General features: G+C 37.3%; 1 protein-coding gene across 2 annotated transcripts in view; it reads right to left on the reverse strand.

Annotated features, from left to right (window-relative positions):
• The window catches only part of LOC149018785 (26S proteasome non-ATPase regulatory subunit 4 homolog), a 26,412-nt gene extending 2,753 nt beyond the window's left edge, over nucleotides 1-23,659 (reverse strand). For both annotated transcript variants that reach the window (XM_089152929.1, XM_089152930.1), the window contains exons 1-9: nucleotides 23,553-23,659; nucleotides 23,332-23,445; nucleotides 23,090-23,195; nucleotides 20,958-21,072; nucleotides 20,680-20,889; nucleotides 20,288-20,591; nucleotides 12,415-12,535; nucleotides 4,728-4,831; nucleotides 4,581-4,649 (exon numbers count right to left, since the gene is read on the reverse strand). In XM_089152929.1, the coding sequence (XP_089009055.1) occupies nucleotides 4,581-4,649; nucleotides 4,728-4,831; nucleotides 12,415-12,535; nucleotides 20,288-20,591; nucleotides 20,680-20,889; nucleotides 20,958-21,072; nucleotides 23,090-23,195; nucleotides 23,332-23,445; nucleotides 23,553-23,564 (1,155 nt within the window). In that variant the 5' untranslated portion in view covers nucleotides 23,565-23,659. The remainder of the gene's footprint in view (nucleotides 1-4,580; nucleotides 4,650-4,727; nucleotides 4,832-12,414; nucleotides 12,536-20,287; nucleotides 20,592-20,679; nucleotides 20,890-20,957; nucleotides 21,073-23,089; nucleotides 23,196-23,331; nucleotides 23,446-23,552) is intronic.
• Nucleotides 23,660-23,873: the final 214 nt, after the last annotated feature.

The raw sequence follows: 23,873 nt of genomic DNA on the forward strand, positions 1-23,873 counted from the left end.
TTAAAAAATATTCCTAGTAGATACATGGCCGAAGGGTAAAGGGCAATTTCAGGCAAAAGGCTAGGTACATGGGTATGAACTTTGATGGTTTCCCCCAAGGGTAGGAGAAGATTTTATCAAAATTTCAGTGACTTTGGAAGGTTAAGATGTCTCTGGAAAGAATTCTCAAGAAAAACACCTTGTATACGACACAGAAGCAAAGAAGAAAAGTTGCAAGTTTTCAAAAGCAGTAGTTTAGCTCGTATATGAAACCTAAGGATGAATTAGAAAACTTTTCTGTGGTTGAACGGGTGCAGCCAAAGGAATAGTGTATGGATTGATGTAGGGAGGCTGTGGGATAGCTTTGAGTGGCTTCTAATGTTGAAATAAGGCTGTGGAAGGTTTTCAGTGGTTAGGGTTTATATAGGATGAAAATTAGAAGTAGCAGAGTTGGGTTCAGAAAATCAGAGGATTAGAAGAAGAATTGGGGTTGCATATGATTCAATACTTCAATTAACTATTGTCGAAATACGGCGACTGCAGGTTTAATGGGAATGTCCTTGAACTGGAATAAATCTCAGCAATTTGAAGTAGAAAAAAATCACATAAAGGGACAGGAAAGGGGGGGTGTTGGAAGAAGAAGAAGATGTCACACTACCATGCTATACCATTGTACATTTGCACCCCACCAGAACAAATGCAAAACCAAAATTCTATTAATCAATCCGTTTTCAAAACCCCCACCTATTACAACCTTATATAAAAGACTCAAAAATAGACTATAAAGTTAAAGAGGATAAGCATCAATTGACCTAACACAATAAACCAAGGTTTTGGGTGGGATAGGCATTTGAAGTCAAAACGTGATGGATGGCAGGTACTTTTCATCCATTTTATTAATTCTTTCACAAGTCCAGCTCTGACCCTCAAACTGTGGTAGCAACCAAGAAACTAAAACAGACACAACAAAATGAGGTCTTAATAGCCACTCGCATTAAACAATAAAAATACAACACTTAAAAAGATTCTCTTAGTCTAGCAAAGGGAGTATTCTTAAATTGTACCATCGGTTCAATCTAAAAATATTGTTTTGAGATCATTTACATTATTGAGTTCACTAAAATGATTGTGATTACTTTTAAGAATCAAATTAGGAATTTTGAAAGAACAGCACAATCATGTGCTAGAGTGAGAAATATGCCCATACACAGCAGCCTTAGGCACCCTAGAAATGACCACCTTGTCACCATGTACAGGTGGACTTTTCAGGGTGCACAAAGTAGTGAAGTGTTTCAGACTTTCAGCATGGTTACCATGAAAAATGACAGAGTATTGTTCTATTTCCCTTAGAAATGTTACATTCCCCCACATTAAGATGATTTGAGTAAAGAATTGAGTTTTTTTCTAAACTTTCTGGTGCTGTTGAGCAATCCATACAGGACTGGTATCTCAAACCTGGTTTTTTCTCGTCTTCTTCCTCCAAGAAGATTGATCTCATTTTTCTTCCTACCATTTCCATCAAATTACTTTCTTCCCTCATAACAGTTACAACATAGTAGCTTCCTTAAACTCAAAATCTGATCACAAAATCAATCATTCAGCATGTTTGCTTCTGAAATGCTAAATTTAGATTTTCATACTGCATCAGGAATGATTCACAGTCAGAAGTTATCAGGTTGTGATAGGTGTTCATGAAAAGGGTATGAAATAGAATAGAGGAAAGTAGTCAGCAGTTTAAGGACTGGGAATAGGATTGGTGTGGATGCTTACGTATAAAACAATATACCCGGTAATGCCAAAGGCCTACACATAATCAACAGGCTCACCTCTTCCTACCGATTTCATGAACTCAGCTTAGTTTGGGCAACCATTTGAGATGGGAATGGCCCAGCCTATATTTATCTTTTGATGAAAGCACTCTAGTCCAGACACCTCCATTTTCCCCTAAATCTGATCTGTTCCTTACCTACAGTTACAAATTTCTCCTGGTTATCTGAACCCAAACCCTATCAAGTGATTAAACCCCCATTACTCTCAAAACTGCATCAACCCTACTGGGATATTTAGGCGGTACAATGGCAAAACAAAATTTTGCTCTATGGACCCTTTCCTCATTACTGCTTTGAGTTCGTAATTTCTTCGATGTTTCACTCAATCAGCATTAACTTTACTGGCAATTGTCAGTTACCTAGGCAGTGCCTCGGTGTCAAGGTGCTCTGGTTGACCTGGGCGTCTATTGTCACTGATGCCTTGCTCACCTAATTGATTTCACCTGGTATGTTAAACTTTTCAGCACCTTGGTCGCCTAACGCCTCCACCCTCCACAACTCTCTGGTTTGCTTGCTCCAATCTGGTGAGATGATTCCAAATCTCAGATTAGCTCTTTAGATCTATTTGTTGATTGGGAATTTGATTTCTCCAAGGTGATTTCAGCCATTAAAAAAAGATTATATTCAACATCATTCACATTACTGTTTACATGTTACAGTATCATTGATTTGCATTTCTTTTTTCTTTACCTATAAAAAATGCCCATGATACACATGTTTAAATCCGGCTATGAAAGAATTTACTATTTGTTGTTTTGGGCAAGAATATGAGAGTATACATATATTATGCAATTACCTCTCATGATCATTCACTCCTCTACTATCCCTTAACAGAAACTGTATGGTGTGAACCCATTTTTACGGTTATAGTTTTGATGATGATTTCCCTAAAATTAAGGGCTGCCTAGAATGTTCTGGCAAAGAAATCTAATATTATAGGATCTCCAGGGTGGGTTTTAAGGTTCTCAAGGGCTTGATAGGGGTCTTGGAAGATCCAGCCAGGCTTGGGGTAGAAGGGACAGGCTTTAGAACTTGAAACCTTGCTGTAGTGCTAATTTCTGGTCTGATTTCAACAGTTAGGATTTGAAAACTAGGGCCTTAGGGTTTCGGTTAGGGTAGGAATAGGGTTGTTGGAGTTATTTTATAATTTCAGATTTGATTCCAATGGGTTGAGGTTTAGTTGGAGATTTCCTACTAGGGTGGGAGTCTTAAGGAAGTCAAACTAGCATTAAGGTTTGGAGGTTGAAGATGAACTGCAGAATATTAATGAAGAAAATGAAGTGCAGAATTTGAAGAAGTGTTAGGATTCTAGGTTTAACATAAGGTCTAGGGTAGGGATGGGCTGAGGGGTGACATGTGATCCAACTAGGGAAGAAAAGGGAGGCAACGGGGTGTGGATTCGGGGCTTAATAGGAGATGAATGCTATGGCTGGAGCAGGGAAGAAGAGATAGAGAGGAAGGGCTGAATGTGTTGGAGAAGGGACAAGGGGTGTCGCAGGGTAGGGGAAGGGTGGGGGTGAGCCTAGGAAGTATCATAGGAGGTGGGGGGAGAGGTGCAGGAGTGTCGCGGGGGTTGAGCAGGTTGCTGCCCGGTCACAGCAGCAAGGGAGAAGGGGAAATAGGGTTGTGCAGGACTGCAGGGACAGCGGAGGGATTGGGACTGAAGGGGATGGGGTGGGGGAGCCTTGCATGGGTAGGGAAGAAAGGGGAGAGAGCTGGGATTGTTTCACTTACTTGGATACTTGAAGGACACTTGCCGGAAATTCTAAAAGGCGCTGAATATTGAAGAACTCACCAAAATCCGCTGTGGCACCCTCAACAGGAAACCACAGTCCTTAACTCAAATAACTATTCATTCAATAATCAGACTTAACATACAAAGAAAGAGTAGGACTTAATTTATAGCCTACTAAAAGATCTTGACACTAGGTAGGATTCCTTTATAGATTAGGATCCCACCATATAATCTCAACAATTGAAATAAAATCTAAAACATCCAAAGGTCTCTAATGGACACATGCTGAAATAAAAGTTTAAATAACTTAATCTCTTATAAGCACATGCTAAATTTTTATTTAAGTAAAACTCTAATTGCCACATGCTAGAGTTTAAAAGAACTAAGGACTAGACAACTAACTCAACTACAAACTCAAACCAAGACTCTTTAACCAAATTATGATTGAACTAGAATTAAATTCCAGCAACTAATTAGGGCTGAAAATGCCCGAAATACCCCTCCTAGAGGGTTCGGTCAGCCTAGGGACGCTTTGTAGAGCCCTTTCGTGGGCCCCACTTAGGGTTTTGGCTAGGGGGCAAAACCGTGGTCACATCACCACAGAGCAGCAGCACCTCTTTCTACGGTCATGTCTATTCCTTCTCCTGGGTTCTGTTATATTTCAGCCATGTAAATCAAAGCAAACGGCAATTATTGAAGTCCTTCAAATTTACAGACGAATAAGTTCACTTGTACCTTGAAACCATAGGCTGACAGGAATCAATTTTATTCCATGGAGAAGGCACCATTCATCTTGAAAAGAAATTATAAGAAGAAAGTAATAATGCAAAAGTTTACTTTCATCATGGTTGCTGGTAATAAAATAAAAGAATACCGATACATGTTGTAACTAAAAGATGAAGTTAATATGGAATCATATCGATCATGATAAACAAAAATTAAAAAAAAAGAGCTGAAAAATAAATTACAGAGACCACAAGGAACCAACATTATTTAATGAAAAGATCAGTCAGATTCCCGAGGCTAAAGCAGGTTACCTCTGACTGCCCCTGCAGCGATGCAAGCAAATCTTTCACAGAAGGATCATTTGGGTCAACTCCTGGAAGCTGAGAAAGAAAAGTACCATGACATTAGCAAGTTAATACTAATCGCTTTCTAGAGTTGGTTAAGTTTAAGAGGCATACCGAACCAAGTATAGATGACAGAAATGACTGATCTCCCAACACCTTGCTCATATCTGACTGAGTTGCTGAATCTTTTGCACCGTCTTGGACAGACATTTGGAGAGCTTCATGCAGCAGAAAAAGAGTGATGGATAAGCAAATAATAGAACTAAATCCCTCATGAGAGACAACATTGCTCAGTCTTCCCTTTCACATATCCAAGACACCCATTATTACAAATAAAAAATGAATAAAGCAGATACGCAAGCTCCTAGGTACCCCCATGAGATCATTGTACAAAATCTCACAAGATCTCAACAATCTTGAGGCAGGACAAGACAAAATTAGGGGTGAAACGAGATTCAGTCTTGATTTAAAAAAATTATAAAATTATAAAATTATAAATAAAATAAATAAAAATAAAAAGTAAATTACAATTTACTGTACAACACTTACCGAAACTTCACTGAAAATCCATGCACATAACAAGTGGTCTTAGAGGCAGGTCGATTCAACTATTATGGACTTGAAGATGGAGATCATCGAGATTATACGATCGTCTATTCGAGAAATGATGGCAGTCTCTAATGAAATGGTTGAAATTTATCATGTTTAACAATTTGGCCGAATTGGAGTTGGAGAAAAAGAAAGAAGCACAACATCAAATTCATGAAACTATGGATGAGGATGAGGAAGAAGAAAAAGCAATGGAATTTCCAGAACCGCCTACAAATAAAAAGAAAATGAAGAGAAAGAAGATGATGACAAGGGGCTCAAGAAGAAAAAGATGAAACAGAGAGAGCAAGAAGAAGATGATGATTAAAAAGAATCAAAGTAATGCAAATCAAGCATCACATCCTTCAAACGATACATGTTCCTTGAACAACATTTTCTTCTCGCAAGAACTCCATACCAATTCAGTGTATTGGAATTTTACCTTTTATGATCTGGGATCCTAGTGGGGTTATTTAATTTTTATTTGTAATTAATAGTATATTTAGTTTTCATTTATTTTTAATGTTCTTGAGGACAAGACCATTTTAGGGTACAGACTGTTGTTGTAGAATAATAATTAGTTAGTTATTTAAGTTTTAGCCATTAAAAATCAATAAATATTTATTATTAAGTAGGTATTATCCTTAAGTTAGCTAGTTATTGATAATGCATAGCAGTTATTAGTGGTTAAGTAACTTCCATCGTGAATTTGTGGGTTGAAGAGTTGGTTATTGTAAACTCTATTTAAGAGGAGAATTTTATGGAATACAGGACTTTCTAAAAATTAAAAATTAGAGTGAAAGGTGGGGTTCCACCATAAGCCAGAAGTCAAGCTTCATCAGTAAAGCTACTTATTTTAGCTTCCCAATCTTATCACTCCCTACAAGATCCCTTCCTTTTTCCTTTTTATTCTATGTTCATTTATATTTTAGTTGGAAAATCAGTGCACATAACGTAAGGATAGAATCTAATGAGGACTAGACAAAAAACTAAATATTGGGAATTTTAGTACCCAGCTCATGTACCCATGTTTTAGGTACATTAAGTTGGCCAATTACATAGGTAGCACGTCAGATGAAGGCCCAATAACTATATGACCCAACCCTAGAACTATTCCTAGGAAAAAGAACCTAACTTGGGGCTGGATCTGCATCACCCTACTTCCCTATTTGTGTCCCCTATTCTAGTTTTAATCACCCTGCAAATCTGGGAGCAACTGAGGCTCCAAACTGCTGCTGGGATTCATTATATCAATAGATCTCATGCCGTATTACTACCATATTGCCAACTGAGGGTGATCTCAAAATACCCTGTAGATGCTGCTATTCGTTGAAGAATTTGCTATCTTCCTCTAAAATTGGTTGCGGCCTAGCTATTCTACATCATTTGGTATCAGGAAGCAAAGGAGGAATAATAAATAAAATCAATGGCTGCAGACTTCAAATTTTCCATGGAAGGATGACCGTGCAAGTCAGAATCAACATCTCTAAAAAACATGGACAGCTTCCCCCCCCCCCCTCCCTCCTCCTTATTCCCCTGCAAAAAAACCCAAGGAAACGATGGAGAAAGTTGATGGATCTATGGTGATTAAAGGATCCAAAAATATGCCACATGTTCACTCCATCAACACCATTCACCTCCCCCCCCCCCCCCAACCCCACAAAAAAAAGGGGGGGTGATAAAACACACTGACTACCTCAGTCTATCCTAGACGCCTCTCTAACCTCACTGCCTATATCACTAGATAGCACAGGTAAGCCTCCAATTCTGAGCCAATGTAGATGGCCAGAAGTACAAACATGAATAGATCACCAAAGTAGATGTAAGCATAAAACAGAGCAAAATTGTAACTGCAAATCAGCCAAAAGAATGGATCACAAGTCGGATCTAGTCAAGGGCATGGTGAGGGGATCTTGTGCTCCAAATTTCAGCCTGCTGTGATGGCTGGTTGTTGAATTATGAACTTGATTCAAAATTAGAAGTTTAGGGTAGATCTCCAAAACTAGGAATTGCAGGGGCCTCTAGTAGTTCTGATCAGTTCTGATCAGGTCTGCAAATACCAATGTCATGTTTTTGAGGAGACATTAAGATCAGGTTTGAAATATCGGTCATCTTTGAAATTCGGAAATTTCGGAATCTTCTTTTAAAATTTCGACCCTTCATCTCGTTGCATTTTTGAGGTCATTATGACCTGGTTTTCGGAGTCCAACTTAATTTGAGGCCAATAAACACACTGGGAGTGTTATATTTACCTAAAAATCTAACCCAAAGTAGTATTCTTGATCAGCACAAGCCCAACAATAAGCGTGCGAAACTAGAAGTCTGGAGCATAAATTTTAACCAAGGTTGTCAAGGCAACTAAAGCTGTTGGGGTACCGCTGGGTGATTAGGCAATAAAGCGCCACCTAGGCGGCAATAAGGAGACCAAAGCAGTTGGGTCAAAATTCTTTTTACTACAAATACTTTTAAACTGATAGGCGACTAGGCGATAAGGCAACACCTACGTGGCAATAAGGCAACCAAAGCAGTTGGGTGAAAAAAAATCACTACAAATACATTAAAACTGATAAATTTTTATAATAAGCTAAACAAACATTCAAGAATCACATTTATCCAAAAAAAAAATTCAAGAATCATGATAATAAAGATGATCCCCCCTCCCAAAAAAAAGTATATAAATAAATAAATAAAATAAAACAAAACAAAAGAACAAAAACACAAACATAAGTTCATCTCATCAAGCATCATAAAGTATGACCATGAACTACATCAATTTATAAATATGAAAATGAAAGTACTAATTCTACATTTTACTTACCTCTATGATAGTATGATACCAAATAAGTGCCTAATGCATAGATCCGCCTGAATTGCTTTTTACACGACTTTTTTGAAGTAAACGAATAATTTTCAAACCCGAATTGGAATTGATGTCTGTTTTTTACTACTTTTTCGACCAAGCATGATCATTAATAGATCACATTATTCCTCTTTCCAAATCATTCTCCATTTAATGATACATTGATTCCCGATCCCGAAATGAATAACTATTAAATCAATATATGGCTTTGTAGAATAAAATTTGATTTTAAAAAGAATCAAGAAAAAATATTATGTACTAAATGTCAAAAAAACAACTGCTTTAGCGCCTAGGAGGCAAAACGGTGGTGCATCGGTGATAAAGTAGCCAAAAATCTGCAGGTTAACAAAGTGGTTGCAAATAAGACGGTTCAAAAACCACATTACCGCCTAAGCAAACGCTTTGATAACCATGATTTAAACCAATGTGAATATGGACACGATGCAAAAGAACACTAAGATTTTCATTAAAATGCAACCAAAAGGACAACTAAAATTTAATATAACAGTAGGCAAGTATAAGTGTAGAAGTCAGTAGTCAGTAGTATACAGCTAAAACAGTATAGTGCATAACATAACAATATATGAAAGAATTACAATTACAAATTTACAATACACATCGTACCTATGAATAACCTAATACTAGCTATTATGCCATGGTGGCTCCATCGTCTCAACCCCATGGACTTGCTTTCACGCCATGATGGGCATACTCAACTCATGTCATCGAAATCATATAATGCTCCGTATAGTCCAACACTTCCCTTTTGTAAGTAGCATCATCGTCATAAAACAGCCAACCCATCTTAAAGTAAGTGTCATAAAGGTAAGGACTGCTGCGAAATTTCAGTGAAATCTCGGTGAGTTATTGGGAATTTTTGTGAGTTTTTGGAAATTTTACTGAGATTCCATTTCGACCCATGTTTCGTTTTGATCTCTACTGAAACACCAAAATCTCAGCGACGTTTTGCCAAGATTTGTGAAATTTAAAACATTGGTTGAGAGCAAAATTTCGAAATACTTTTCCATTTCGATTCATATTTCGTTTTGATGTCTACTGAAACACCAAAATCTCGGCGAAGTTTTGCCAAGATTCGCAAAATTTAAAACATTGGTTGAGATCCAGTCACTCATTGTAGCAGCAGCAGAAGTAGAATAGAAACAAGTGTGGGAATGAAGGTTTTGACCTCTAATCAGCAACTTCTCGAGTGTCTTCTTGTCCTTCTCAAGCAAAGGTAGTTATAGGTGACAGTCACAATAGTAGCACAGCAAGGGATTGAGCAGGAGATGGTCCTGTGATAATGTTCAGGTGAACAGTGTTTTGAGTTCATTTTTATTTATCCCGATCTGCATCACCTATCTTCTCCCCTATTATATTTTTTTACTTCCTGCATATCTGGACCAAGGTTCCAAACTACTTACGGGCATTATTTAATTCAATAGAAAATAACAGGCAGTTCTGCTAAAAAGTTGCCATTTTGCTAATTGAAGGCAGCCTCCAAGTACCCTTTAAATGTTGCTGTTCATTGAAGAGTTTACAAACCACCTCTAGAGTTGACAGCAGCCTTAGCTATTCTATGTTACCAGGAGCTCATATCCCTTAGCCACCTTTTTAAGTACTGAAGAACTGATGTCAGCCAAGGAGGAGAGGGCCAAATTTACTAGGATCCTTGATGAATAGCATACCTGATTAGGGTTTCTGGAGCCTGTGACTATGGTAAACAGGATTCTAAACCCAGCTAGGGTTTCTAGGCGTTTGGGGTGTTTTAGGGTTGAAGGGAATGCTGTCCAGGCTTGGCAAGTAGGTTCTACAATGATAATAGACCAAAAGAATCAGAACATCGTATTTTACAGTTTTAGATTCAATTCTAGGGTTCAGGGTTTTGTGGGGAACAAAGAGATGAAATTATAGAGTTTCCAGGGTCAGATTAGATCTGCAACTGAGGTCAAAGGTCAGTGGAGATGGGGCAATATAAATTCCAAGAGGGATTGGGGTTTGGTGGAGAGGGAATAGGTGGTTCCAGAATTGTAGGGTTTCAGTAAAACTCCAAAGCGCCGCAAGAGAGAGGAAGGGTTTAGAGAGGTCAGGGACAAAATGAAGGATGAGGAATGGCAGTGGGATGATTACTTGCTGTCCGTTTTAACATATCGTCCAGTTCGATACTGGTCCATTGCGACTAACCAGTCTGAGACCCCTATATTGATTAAGGGGTTCTCAGCTTCCATAAAAGTTAGGGACCTCTATGCTAATCTTCACAAGGACTCCACTTCCTTAAGTATCTATGCACCTCCTACTGCTTGCACCACATAAGGATTCTTCTAGGCTCTAGTGGACAACACGGGAATGACCTCTGTCTATCTTCTTTGAGAATGTTATGCTTATCCACAACAATAGGGAAGAATTCTTGAGAAGAAAACCCCACAGAGCTGCCACAAGTCTTTCTTCAACTTGGAAACCCTACACAGCCAATTGCACTCTCCTTGGCTATAAACTCCTCGCAAATTTTATTTATCAAGGAAAACTGAATTGATTGCAAGCCTTGGCCTTGAATTTATAGCCAGAAATAAAGTACTCCTAATAGGACTCAACCAACAAGGAGCTCTGCTTTAAATAAACTTACAATTTTGAAGACTCCTATCCCAAGCAGAACTAGAATTAAATAGCCCATAATGCTGATTACTAATCACAACTGAATCAAACAAACACAAGTAAGATAAGAATGGTTTCCTAAATAAACTTGGACATTAACTACAGGAGTCCTATAATTAGGAATCCTAATTGGACTAGGACTCTATCATATCCATAGTTGTCAAAGCGGCAAAGCGACTAGGGCTCCGTCTAGGCGAATAGGCAGCAATAAAGCAACTAAAGCGATTGGGTCAAAAATTTTAATACAACTACTTTTTAATACAAATATTTTTTATAATAAGCTAAACAAACATTCAACAATATTATTCATATATAGTTTAGTGAAATTATTTTACAAATTATTTTTAACATGACTTTTTTCTTAAATATACATGAATAATATTTGAATTGGAATCATAGTTGATGTATCCATTTTTTCCTTTTTTTATTACCAAACAGTGCTGACATGATAAATTAATAGATCTCATTATTCCGATTTCTAGGTCATTGTTTATTTAATGACTCATTGATTATCGATGTTGAGTATGGCCCATGCTTCACATTCTGTTGTCGACAGGCACTTTGGGCCTTGAAGTTCATTTGCAAATTGGGCCTCGATTCCGAAATGACTCACCTATTTAAATTTATATACGGCTTAGTAGAATAAAGTATGATTAAAAAAAAGTAAGAAAAAATATATTTACAAATTACAAAATATAAAAAAAACAGCTGCTTTAACATCTAGGCGGCAATAAGGTGCACAAGGCGGCAAAGCTGTAGCGCCTAGGTGAAAAAGCGGCCAAAAATCAGCCCGTCAATTAAGTGGTCGAAAATTAGGCGGCTTAAAAATCGCTTTGCTGCCTAGGCGGATGCTTTGACAACAATGATCATATCTTAGCAAGGACTAATCCAAACAGCAAAATAAGATTAGAACTGGAGTCCTTATGAGCCTCTGATTCTTCTACCCAAAAAAATGACCCTTTGATTTTAGTAAGGCCAAACTGGCAGATCTAGGGCACATCCAAAAAAACAAAAGTACCCCAGCATGGTTCGGTTCTTCTTTTGGCTCTCCTGAGGTTGTCCTGGTGGTTCACATCAAAAATAAAGAAATAAAGCCCCTCATTGAAGCCGAAGGAGTCAACCTGAGACCCATCAAAAGCCCATGTAAAGCACAGTAGAGTGACCAAATCAATGCTTAAGAGCAAAGGAACAGCACAGGACAACTCCTGGCCCAGTTGTTTTATGGTATTTCTGCTTTCTACTGAGACCCGATAGTCTACATTAATTTGATGACAAAAATAAACTCAGCTTCCATAGAAAAATGTTATAGATAGTAGCAATGAATACATAAGCAGATTGAAAAGTATTTGAAAAATAATAATAATAACAACAACAAAAAACAAAGCACGTTATCAAATATAAGTGCTTTTTCTTCTTTTGGGTACTCTACACATAAAAGTGCATGCACAAGCATATAAATGCAAGGAAGATGCATACAAATATGTAAATGTATAATTAAAATAAATGGTCACTTCAGATAAACTAATACTCCAAACCTTTGTCGTAACTTATAATTAGAATATAATTCTACTATATGAACGACGTAAGAACAAGTATTGACTAAATAGACATCAGAATTGAACAATAAACAGATGGTAGAAGCTAATTGTGTGAGAGACATACTCCCAAAAAATAAGTCTTTAACAGGAAATAAGAAGAGCTTACCAAAAGCCAAATCATGATCCTCTCTAGTTGCCTCCAACATATCTGTGTCCACAGAGGGACCATCCTTAGCATCATCCATTGACATTGCAATAGCCTGCTCCAGTAATGCAGCCTCATCATCCTATTACCAGTAAAAGAGCAGTTAGAGAGAGAGAGAGAGTGAAAAAAAGATAAAAAGATTAAAAATTAAAAAATTAAAAAATTAAAAAAAAAGTTGCACATCTAAAGCCAGATAGGACTTGTAACTGCAGTTGCCCCACAACTTATGAGAAATTCTATTGCTAATAAATGCACCATTATATAAAAGGGTCTAGAAAAATAAAATCTGGAACTTGCGAATTAACAGCATATAATAATTGTAACACCCAAGATTTAAGTTGCATAAATAGCATCCTAGTTTTTTCCTGACGTTTTATTTCGCTTTTGAAAACGTCAGCGAAAATACTATGAGGATGTCGCAAAACATGTAAGGGGGAAAAGGAAAAGGTCTGATGCCCCTGCTGCTACAGTGATGTCCATCCAGGTTGTTGAATCTGCAACCATTTACCGAGGATTACTGATTTGTACAATCTGATCTTCTACCGTTTGCCGGAGTCATAGTTTTGACGTGATGCAGATCCAGCACCAAATTAGGTTAATTTCCTTTGAAATCAACCTAGGGTTTGTTGGGCCTTTGTCCCATAGGTTTGTTTGATCATGAACTCATTCTATGGGCCTAAAGTTCAGCATCTAGGCTAAAAATGAAATTATTTTAATTTATCAATTTTGTTATGAAAATTATACCTAAATTATAAGAGCAAAATAGTCTTTTCTTATGTTCTATTTCTGTTTCAACTATCCAACTCATGGTATAGGACTAATAAGTTTAAAAGTTCTATTTCCATTAGGAGATCACTCCCTATTTCTATTATGAGTTGTAAGGCTGTTTAGCTGTATTTATACCGTTTTGAAGGAAGAATGAAGGATAGTTCAGACTATTTGATAGTTTATATCAAGCCTTGAGTGTTTTTATGTGTTTGCTAAAGCTCGTTTCGTTTCAGTGTTTCAACTAGGAAAATAGTACTATGATTATATCTATTAAACCTGAAATTGCATTCTAATACAAGCTATTCTAAGGAAACAGAACACAAATCCTAATTGAGTTCAAAATCAAAATTCAAACCAAATTCTAACTCTTATGTAGGCATTCTAAAACAACTATTAAAAGACTAAAATTTGAAACTAAAATAAATATTCAACTGGTCTATATGATGTAAACCAAAATTCTAAGGTTTACCTTGTAATGATGTTGCCCTAGATTTAGGTTCATTCCAAGATCCTCTTCAACAGAATCAGCAGTCAATTAGGGTTTAGAATACCCTACAGTTGAAGGGAATGGGTTGGTTATGAGTAAATTTGATCACTTATGGCTTTGAAATTTTACGGCAAGAGTTTCAAGGGTTTTGGAAATTCAGAGAATACGGAGTTCCTTCGTGATATTGGTTGTTAAAGGATAATTTACTAGGGAAAACGTTAGGTTAATGTTTTGTAGTAAATATGTTTTTATGATATCTTTAATATGAATCTTAAAGATACGAAACACATCCCAAGGGAGATATGGGATAAATTGCTTGAGATGGGAAACTGGGGTCGGTGTCAGAATGGGTTGAAGCTTTGAGTTAATGTAGGTAATAATGAGGATATGATTCCCAAATTTCGTAGGGTTCGAATGGCTAAATTAAAAGATATGAAGGTTGTTGTTTTTAGGGCTTGAGAAGTAAGAAAGTTCAAGAAAATAATTATATCTTGAAATTGAATGGTCAAAATGCAGTCTAATTTGAGGATATGAGGCTCCTAAAGTTTGGGACAGATCTAATAATTAGATTGATGTAGATCCAACCTTGAAATATGGGCCTTTAGAAAAATCAAAAAATTCAAGAAAAATCAAGAAAATAAAATCGAAGGGGTGTAAATGTGTAATGGGTGGGGGAAAAGAGGGAAGGCTAGGGATGAAGTTGGGGATGCAGTACTTACTTGTAGATGGAAAAAGATTGCTGGTATTGTCGAATTGCAGCTAGAATTGAAGAACAATGGCAGTATTTTGCAGAAGATGCATCCATCGTGGCCCTCCCAAGGAAGCCCACGACTTGTTTTCTCCAAACTCTCAATTTTATTAATCAATTTAACTTAATGATTGCATGGTTTGGAGGCTTTATTTACAACCCAAAATAAAGAAATCATAAAGGACTAAAATTGAAAAACCAATTAGAAGTCTAACTGGCTAACCACTTCTAACTCAACTACAACTTGACTAAGACTTTGACTCAAACAAGAAAACTCCATAACTGATTCTAGAGGACTCCAATCAAAATTCTAACAGTAGCTATGAAGTCTTAAAGGAAAGGAGAACTAAAATGTGACCAATTTAGAGAACCCCACCATATCCAGGATTCTCTCCCAGACTAGGACTCTTACATAACTTGCAAAATACCAATTAGAAAAATAAAATAAAAATAGATCTAGGGTCCAAACAACACCGTGGATTCAATGGGACCAAGACCTGGTTGTCAAAATTTTGGATAAAATTACTAAAATACCCCTGGATCAAGCTAGGGTCCTAGGGCTTGGGGAAACAACCCAAGACTTTATGGAACCCAGGAAAATATTACATCACCATATGATTGGCACCTGCAAATGTTGACTTTTGATGAGGCAACAATCCAACACATCTAAGAGTCAATCAGCTTATAGTCTCCAGGAATGATGTTTCTATATTGGAAATCTTCTCATGGGCTTTCACAATTGAAATCAAACTGCCAACCAGTTCTTCAATTTCAACTTCAATCGAACCATGCACATCAATTTGATTGTTGCTTTCATGGTCTCAATGTCTTCCATAACTGATTCATCTTCTGCCTTCTTTAGAACAGTTTATAATGCTTTTCTTTCTTTCTTTTTTTAAAATGATATTTTGGATAAAGAATGAAATTTTCTTCACGCTCATTGGCATTTGCAACTTCTATATATGTTAAAGACCAATGTTATCGTTAAGTTTTGTTTTTCCAAGTGCAAAAGCTTTTTGACATATATGCTCAAACTTGTGATGTATCCCCCAAATTGAGGGCCATCTTCAGGATCCATTAAAGTGAATTCGGCAGTAAATTAGCGTCCTAAACCCTGCAGTTATGGTGCAGGGCCTGTTTTGAAAGGTCTAGGGTTTGAGAATAGGGTAAACCAAGTTAGGTAACGGTTTAGAGGCCCTCGCGATGTATCCCCCAATGAATTAAAGTGAATTCAGCAGTAAATTAGCATCCTAAAACCCTGCAGTTATGATGCAGGGACTGTTTTGAAAGATCCAGGGTTTGAGAATAGGGTAAACCAGGTTAGGTTACAGTTTAGAAGCTAGGGTTCATTGAAATTTAAATAGTGATTTTTATAGTTTTCAAATTCAGATTCAGGTTTCAGGGTTTTGGGAATTTAGAAATTAGGTTTTCTAATTCCAGGGTTTCTAGGGGTGGGTAGAGTTAGGGTTAGGGTTGAAGGTAGAACATGGATAGGGATAATGAAATCAAAAGGAAATTGGATTCCGGTAAAGGGTTTGAAAGATCTAGGTCATAGAAGGTTAGGTTACTAGGGTTTTGGGGAAGAATATGAAGCGCAGAAACTTAAGGGTTTTGATAGAGATATGAACGGGGATTGAGAGAAAGGAAAGGGAAGGGGTGATTGTGCCAAAAGAGGTTGGGATTTGGGAGAGGGACTGGGACTGGGAGACCTAGGATTTATGATTTGGGGGAAAAACAATGGCTCCACAAGAGAGAAGAGGGGGGAAAGGGAAAGGTACAATAGAAGTGGGGTTAGGGGATAAGGAGGTTTTGGTTTAGGGCTGTGATGGATGATAGGGATTGTGGAATGGGGAAGAGATGAGTTAGAGTTAGGGGATGGGAGAAGGTAAGCAGCAGGCTAGGGGAGGAGGAAAAAAGAGAGGGGAAGGGGAAGGGGAGGGATGGCGGTGTATACTTGTTATGGGGGAAGAGAGGTGGAAGAATTGCAGCAAAATCAAAGAGCACCAAGCAACCGGAGGCTTCCTCCTTGGAAACCCTTCAGAACAATATTTATCCAATAATTCATAAGCTGCCTTGTGTACAAGTGTGGGGCTATATTTATAGCCTTGCATTGAAGGATTCAGACTAGGACTTAAAATCAGAAAATAAATCAAACTAAGACTTCTACTTATGACTCTCGTTCTACTGAGGATTCTACTTATCTCAACCTAGGATGATTCAAATTACAAAACAATAGGACTACCCTTCCAGTAGAATATGGACTACAACTAAAGGAATCCTTTTCTAAGTAGGACTCCTAACTAGACTAGGACTATTCCATAACTTGACCAAAAGTAAATCAAATACCAAAATAAAAATAGAGTTGGACTCCCACTAACATGTTGAATCTAACAACACTAATTGGACTAGTTTAGGATAGTCCAAATTACCAAAATGCCCCTCAGTACAATTTCCCTTCAGGGCCATAAAGGAATCCTTTTCTAAGTAGGACTCCTAACTAGACTAGGACTATTCCATAACTTAACCAAAAGTAAATCAAATACCAAAATAAAAATAGAGTTGGGACTCCCACTAACATGTTGAGTGTAACAACATTAATTGGACTTGTTTAGGACAGTCCAAATTACCAAAATGACCCTCAGTACAATTTCCCTTCAGGGCCATAGGGGCTGGTCAGCAACCCTAGGCCCTGTTTCGGCCCTTGGGATGACCCAGGGTCTAGTTCAGATCAACTTGTGGGAGTGTGCAAGAGAGATCCAGGTCCAGTGCTTAGTTGGACTTCTCCCTACGAATAAACCTAGTGTTAGGTCATGGTTGTGCCACTCATTCATGGGTTTACTTGGCAATGGACCTTCACGATGAGCCTAAAATGCAAGTACCAAAGTGATACATGAATTTCAGTCTATTTAATTAAAAAATTGTTTTGGAATATTTTACAGGTCATGCGACCATTTAAAAGTCACACGAGTTAATTACCTAATAATTTGGATTATAGTTCTACTTTGTTTTGAGTTAGTTTTAAGTTAGCTTAATGTTAGGTGTTAGCGATTTCTATTCCTAATAGGAGTTCTCTTCGTAATTGGCATCTTATAGACCCCTATTTAAACCACCATTCTGGATGAGTAAAGTGGACTTGATTACTGAAATTCAAAATTGCTTATGGGTTCTTCGTAATTCAAGAGAGTATTGCGTTAGTGATTTTGACTCAAGTTGCTGGGTGGTTGAAAGTCCAGGAGGCTCAATTGGAACTAGAGGTTTGGAACCCCGGTTCGTAGCTTGATTGTAGGACAGTCCTCACTCTCAATCTGCCAAGAAAGTTGCTGCCTCAAAATGTCAGCATATTTGGTAAGGGGACTAGGCTCCGCATCCCCTCTTCTTCCCCTTTAATTTATGCTGTTTGAAGCCTACATCGAACCCATCAATAAACCACAAGCCTAACTAATTTCAGCTCAATTCCAGCCCGTCCCAGCATCAGAAACCTCTCATAACTTGACAATGACATCCCTACCATCCCCCTCTCCTTTGATGCCATTCTCGGTCCAATCTGCCAACTGAAATCCTAATCACCCAAAGTCCAAAAACCATCTTTTAAGCCTAAAACCCGCCACTACAGTTTTCTCCTATTCTGTCCGACTAATTCAATAGATTTATGAGGTAATCACCACTTAAAGTACCAAGTGTAGATCCAAATCCCAGCTCCAAAAGCTCCTTGGAACTCGGGTTTCCAAATAGCGAGGATCAGGGTCTCGATTGAGTCAGAATCAAGTAGTCTTCGAAAATATGTTATTTGGAGAATAATGTCTCTGTTTATTTTATTCTAATTATTTTAGAAACTAGATTCTTAGGATTTTGATTTTTTACTTCCTATTAGTTTTGTTGTTTAAATAAGAATCCTAAGTTAAAGAGTTAGTCTTATTTTAGGATCTGTAAATTTCCTTGCAGTAATCCCCTTATCAGTTGTGTGTGGTCTGGTTCGCCACTGCGCACGGGGGCCGAGGGGGGGTCCACCCCCCTGAAGTTACATCCCCATCCAATCCAAGACCTAAAAAACTCATTCTGCTTTGATAATCAATATCCCTAATTAGTGTTGCTTTTGCTTTTAAATCATGACCCCCCCCCCCCCAAAAAAAAAAAAGAAGTCTATTATGACTATGATAGGCGAAGTTTGTGATAAGTTGAGAGCAGAGATCTATGTCGAGTCATATTTTATGTTTAGTTGTGTCAAGTCATTGCTATTTACTTTAATTATTAATTAGTCATTGTTTGTTATTTGATCATCATTAGGACTCTATAACGCATTAAAAGCAAGGACCTAGGCCACAATAGTGATAACTATGAACCCTTGATAGCTATAGGGTTTCTACTTCTCTTCATATCTTTGTAGATTTAGGTCAGGGATATCTGATTTTTGTTACAGTCACTTACTTAAACCACATGCATATCAACACAACAACTAAATTGAAATCTCACATGAAAATTTGGTTTTATGTAGAAATCATTAGCAATTTGAAAGAAACGGAAAAAATAAGAGTGCAGAACAAATCAGGTGTGCCTAACTTGAGGAATAAGTGGTCTTTTTTTTTCTTTTTTTTGGTTGGGGGGGGGGCAAAAGAAGGATAAAGATGGAAATTAAAGAGGACGAGAAAAAAAATCAGCTGCAGAGAGATCATAGACCCCTCAAGAGAACAAGAAAAATAATGAAACAGAAGGATTTTGCAATAAAAATCTCATTCCGCTTTGATTATCAGAATCCCTAATTATTGTTGGTTCTGATTTTAGATCACGATTCTGATCTCCCAAGCCTACTGTGACTATGATAGGAGAGTTTTTGTCAAGTTGAGAATGAGTTTTTGCTACGTTGAGAGTGCGGATCTATGTTGAGTCATAATTTATGTTTAGTTGTGTCAAGTCATTGCTATTTACTTTAATTACTAATTAGTCTTTGTTTCTCATTTGATCGTCAGTAGGACTCTTTAATGCATTAGAAATTTAAAAGCAAGGAAGTAGGCCACAATGGTGATAATTATGAATCCTATCATGGCTATAGGATTTCTCCCTTCCATCATTTTCTTTGTAGATTTAGGTTGAGATATCTGATTTTGTTACAAGTCACTTACAAAAAACATATGCATATCAACACAAGTAAATTGAAATCTCTCACAAAAAAATGGTTTCATGTAGAAATCATAAACCAATTTAAAGGTAAGAAGAAATGAAAAGGAAAAAATTTCTAATGGTAAAAAACAGAGTGCAGATACCCAAATCAGGTATGGATAACTTGAGGAACAAGTGGTCTTTTTCTTTTTTCTTTTCTTCTTTTTTGGAGGGGCAGCGCAGAAGGAGTTAAAGAAGGAAATTAAAAAAGGAGGAAAAAAACGCAGCTGCAGAGAGGTCATAGACCCCTCAGGGGAAAAAGAAAAATAATGAACCAGAAGGATTTCACTAAGAAAATCCAAAGGGTGCACAAACGTGGAGGCTCGAGCTGTAACTTTTTACAGGAAGAAGAGAAAAGAGGAAACATTAAACCATTTAAAGAACTGTCAGAATGGTATATAAAGAGGACAGAAAGCTGAAGCAGCAACTATCTCCTCAACATGAAAGAACAGAATTAGCTGAAACAAGAGAAGAGTAACACCAAAAGAAATAATGTGAAAAATATCGATACAAAGAGAAGACAGATTCTCTCACTATACAAGTGGCATAGATTTATAATTAAATATATATAAATAGCATAAACAACTTGTGCTAGTATGTTTAATATATTGATGTCTACAGTCTACAAGATAGGGGAAAAAAACACATGTAAAGATAGAAACTACAACGAGACCAACCATTAGATCATTTCTTTTGTTTTCAGCTTCAGGAGCTGTAACACTACCAACTTCAGTCATATTTGCATCCTGTGACTTTAATGGTTGCTCTCCCATTTCATTTCTTGCAGTTTCCTCAGCAGCCCTTTTTGCAGCAGCTTCTTGCCTTGCCCTTTCCTCTTCCATTGAAACCCGAAGGGCAAGTGCAAGCTCAGGATCTAAATTGGGATCCACACCAAAATCAATGCCTGAAACACCACCTGCTGCAGCTGCTGCCGCTGCAAAACTGCTCCCTCCTTCCCCATCTCCAGTGAAAATCGGTGTGCTACGAAAAGGATAACTAAACTTGATCACTAGACATGCGTTAACTGGACTAGATAACAAAATGCAAAAGGCAGAAAACTTCTTCACACCTTATAAGCACATCAGCGAGGGCATCCGAACCAGGAGGAACATGAACCATGTGACTGCTGTCATTATTATTAACAGAAGAAAGGAGAGCTTCCAGCTTCTCCGGCTTATTACCATCATCATCACCAAAGTCAACAATATCAAGAGCCACGCTGTTCTTCTTTAACTTCCTTCCAATTGCTTCCAGGACTTTCTTCTCATATTTGACTGGACTGAATGCATTAATCAATTCAATAATGACAAAAATAAGAACTTAAAAGTAAAATACAAAACAAATCACCTTCCAGTAAAAACAATGATTCTTTGCTGCTGCTTTTTGTTTTGGCGATGCTTAAGAGTGAGCTGCGCAACTTGGATGCCAGCCGCTAAATTCATTTCACCACCTATTTCTAAACCTGCTTAGATAATGAATTGGATCTTTAGCAAGTAACATAAGTCAACATGTAATGAATTTGATATTGCTGCACCTTTCCTTCTCTAAAAAATACTGTTTGCGACTATTTAGCACAGATGCAGTTATTCTACAAGAAATAAAATTGTTTGTTCATCAATTGGCCAACAATACAATTTAGTTTAGGGGCTGTAGAGGAAGTTGTTTTCTCAGAGAATCAATATGTGCATCAAGAAAGAAAGAAATAGAGTAAACAGAAAAAACGTGCAGAAAAACTTGAAAAGTGAGCAGAAATGCAGAACAAGTCTAGATTTTACAGTTAAACTCACAATTGTCAACACATTGCCTTGGTCACCCACGCAAGCTCCTAGGAACCTTGTTGGTCTCACCTTGCACCTAGGTCCCTTCCACCACCTTGCATAGCCTAGACACCATGAAAACTATGGTTCAAACACTGGTGCCTAGGACTTGACTCTAACTGAAAGTTCAAATCTGAGGAGTACATCAAGTTGCTAGATCTTTGTTGGAATTAAATGAATTAAGACTTCCCTCAGTATTCTGAGCACCAGTAGAAACATCCATCCTACTTCCCAAAAAAGGAAAAAAGAGTGGACATGCTCAGTGCACAAGGATTCATCCCCTGCAAGGTCTCAAGAGGGTCACAATGTATGCAGTCTTACCGCCACTTCATGGAGAGTTTGTTTCCTAACTTGAACCCAAAACCGCTAGGGCCAAATGGAGCAACCTACTCACTAAACCAAGATCCGCCCTCTATTGGGATTCTGAGCTTTAACAGAAATACCGCCCATAGTCCAAGTTGGCCTAAATCCTTAGCCTCATCCTATTGGGATTATGACAAACTATCGCCTTCCTATTGGAACCACTATTCCTTATAAGTCAGCATTCATCCAACGTTACCATAGCCCAACATACAAGCTAGTTTAGCATACATAGTAGCATCCAAGAATTTGAATATTAGAAGGGGAAAAAAAGAAAAAAAACATGAAGAGAACAACCAAAGGGTCTAACTGCAACAGATAGCAGTAGAAGTAACAAGCATAGAAAACAAATTGAAGCTCAACTGTAGTAAAAGAAGTTCCCAAATTCCTAGAATAAACCAATAATCATCCCCGCCTGTAACAAAAATGAAAAACTCAATGTAGTATAGTAGCTACTAAGTTCCTATACCAAACCATTAATCTTCAATCGCATAACCAAAAGCCGGTACAAATTAATGTGCCTCCCATAGGATATGTTTATATAACTAGAACTATTCCCACTTGTACAAAGACAAAAGAAAAACAAAATAGAAGGGAAAAAAATTCAAACATTTCACTTCTTAGTTCTTGACTTGAGATTCATTTATTTGAATGAGTGCTTCACCCTGTTTCATAATCACATAAACCCCCCCCCCCCCCCCAAAAAAAAAAAAATTTGAAAAATCAATTAAGGAATGAACTCTATATTAATTGCTCACCAATCATATCATTTACAAGAAAACATCCATCATAGAAACTACAACAACAACAAGAAAGACACAAGCCGCTAACTGAAACACTAAGAACCTGTAAGTAAATTGACCAAACTCTCCCAATAGAACTTCAATAGAAATCCCCAAATGGAAGTAAATGACAATAATAATTCATATAATATTTATCAATGACGATTACAAATTGAATAACGACTAAACTCAGAAAGAATAATTGCCTATGCAAATCCACATAAGCATAACTACCCCAGAACTGAATATAAACCTCATAGAAAAGAAACATCAACAATGTGAGAGGGAGGTCCTCCTTCATCATGAATTGTACAAAATTTCAAAATATAAAGCAATTAATAAAAACAGCAAGTTTAATATGTTCTTTTAGAAGATGTAACAAACCGTTCCCAGCCCCATCTTTAATAAATGGACTGAAACCAAGTTTAGCAGATGGCAGCAGCCCAAATTGTAACAGTAAAGAAGTTTAGCGGTTGGAGTTCAACATCAATTAACCTCAAAAGAAACTAAGAAATCTTACTGTGCATGCAAGCCAAGATCTTGCCAAGATCGCTAGTCGGAGTAACCAACACACGAACTCCTTTCCCAGCCATTGTTAAAATTCCCACGGTATTCTCCGGATTAGACTGTGAACCAACCAAGCCTACTTTCACTTCATAAAATACATAAACCCTAAAATAAACGGAATATCGAAACGGGAGAAGAAAAAAACAAAAATTGCAAATCCACACAAGAACAAAACTAAATTAGATAGTTCATTGCCTGTGTTTTAGCTCCACAAATGAGATTAACTGCATCGGCTTGGGCCTGAAACCGGGTAGGAGAATAATCACCGTTTCTCATCCATTCAGAGTTATCAATACAGATCATGGTAGCCTGAAAAACAGAAAAACAGAAAAATCGATCTGATGAAACTCTAACCTAAACTATGATAGCATAAACAAATCCAACAGAGCAAAAACATATCAAGTTCCAAAGCAAACCTCGAGCACCATGGCGGAAGATTGGAATAACTCAAACTAATCAATTGCAGAAAGCCTCCGTTATAGTCTTGTGGAAGAAGCATACACTCTTCCGCATTTTATCAACCAATTTCTTAGTTTCCAAATATACCCCTTACATTTTTCATTAAGAAAGCGAAGGTGTTTGGATATTTATTTATTTATTTATTTCTTCATTTATTTTTTAACTGTTGTTTGGTTATATGAATCCAAAGATTTCATATTCACAAATGGATACTCATTTGGTTGTGTGAATTCTTTGATTCATGAAATCTAGAGATTCATATTTTTACACTAAAAACA

This window comes from Hakea prostrata, chromosome 4 (assembly GCF_041222555.1).
Source record: "Hakea prostrata isolate BN-2017 chromosome 4, UWA_Hpros_2, whole genome shotgun sequence".
Classification (NCBI taxonomy): domain Eukaryota; kingdom Viridiplantae; phylum Streptophyta; class Magnoliopsida; order Proteales; family Proteaceae; genus Hakea; species Hakea prostrata.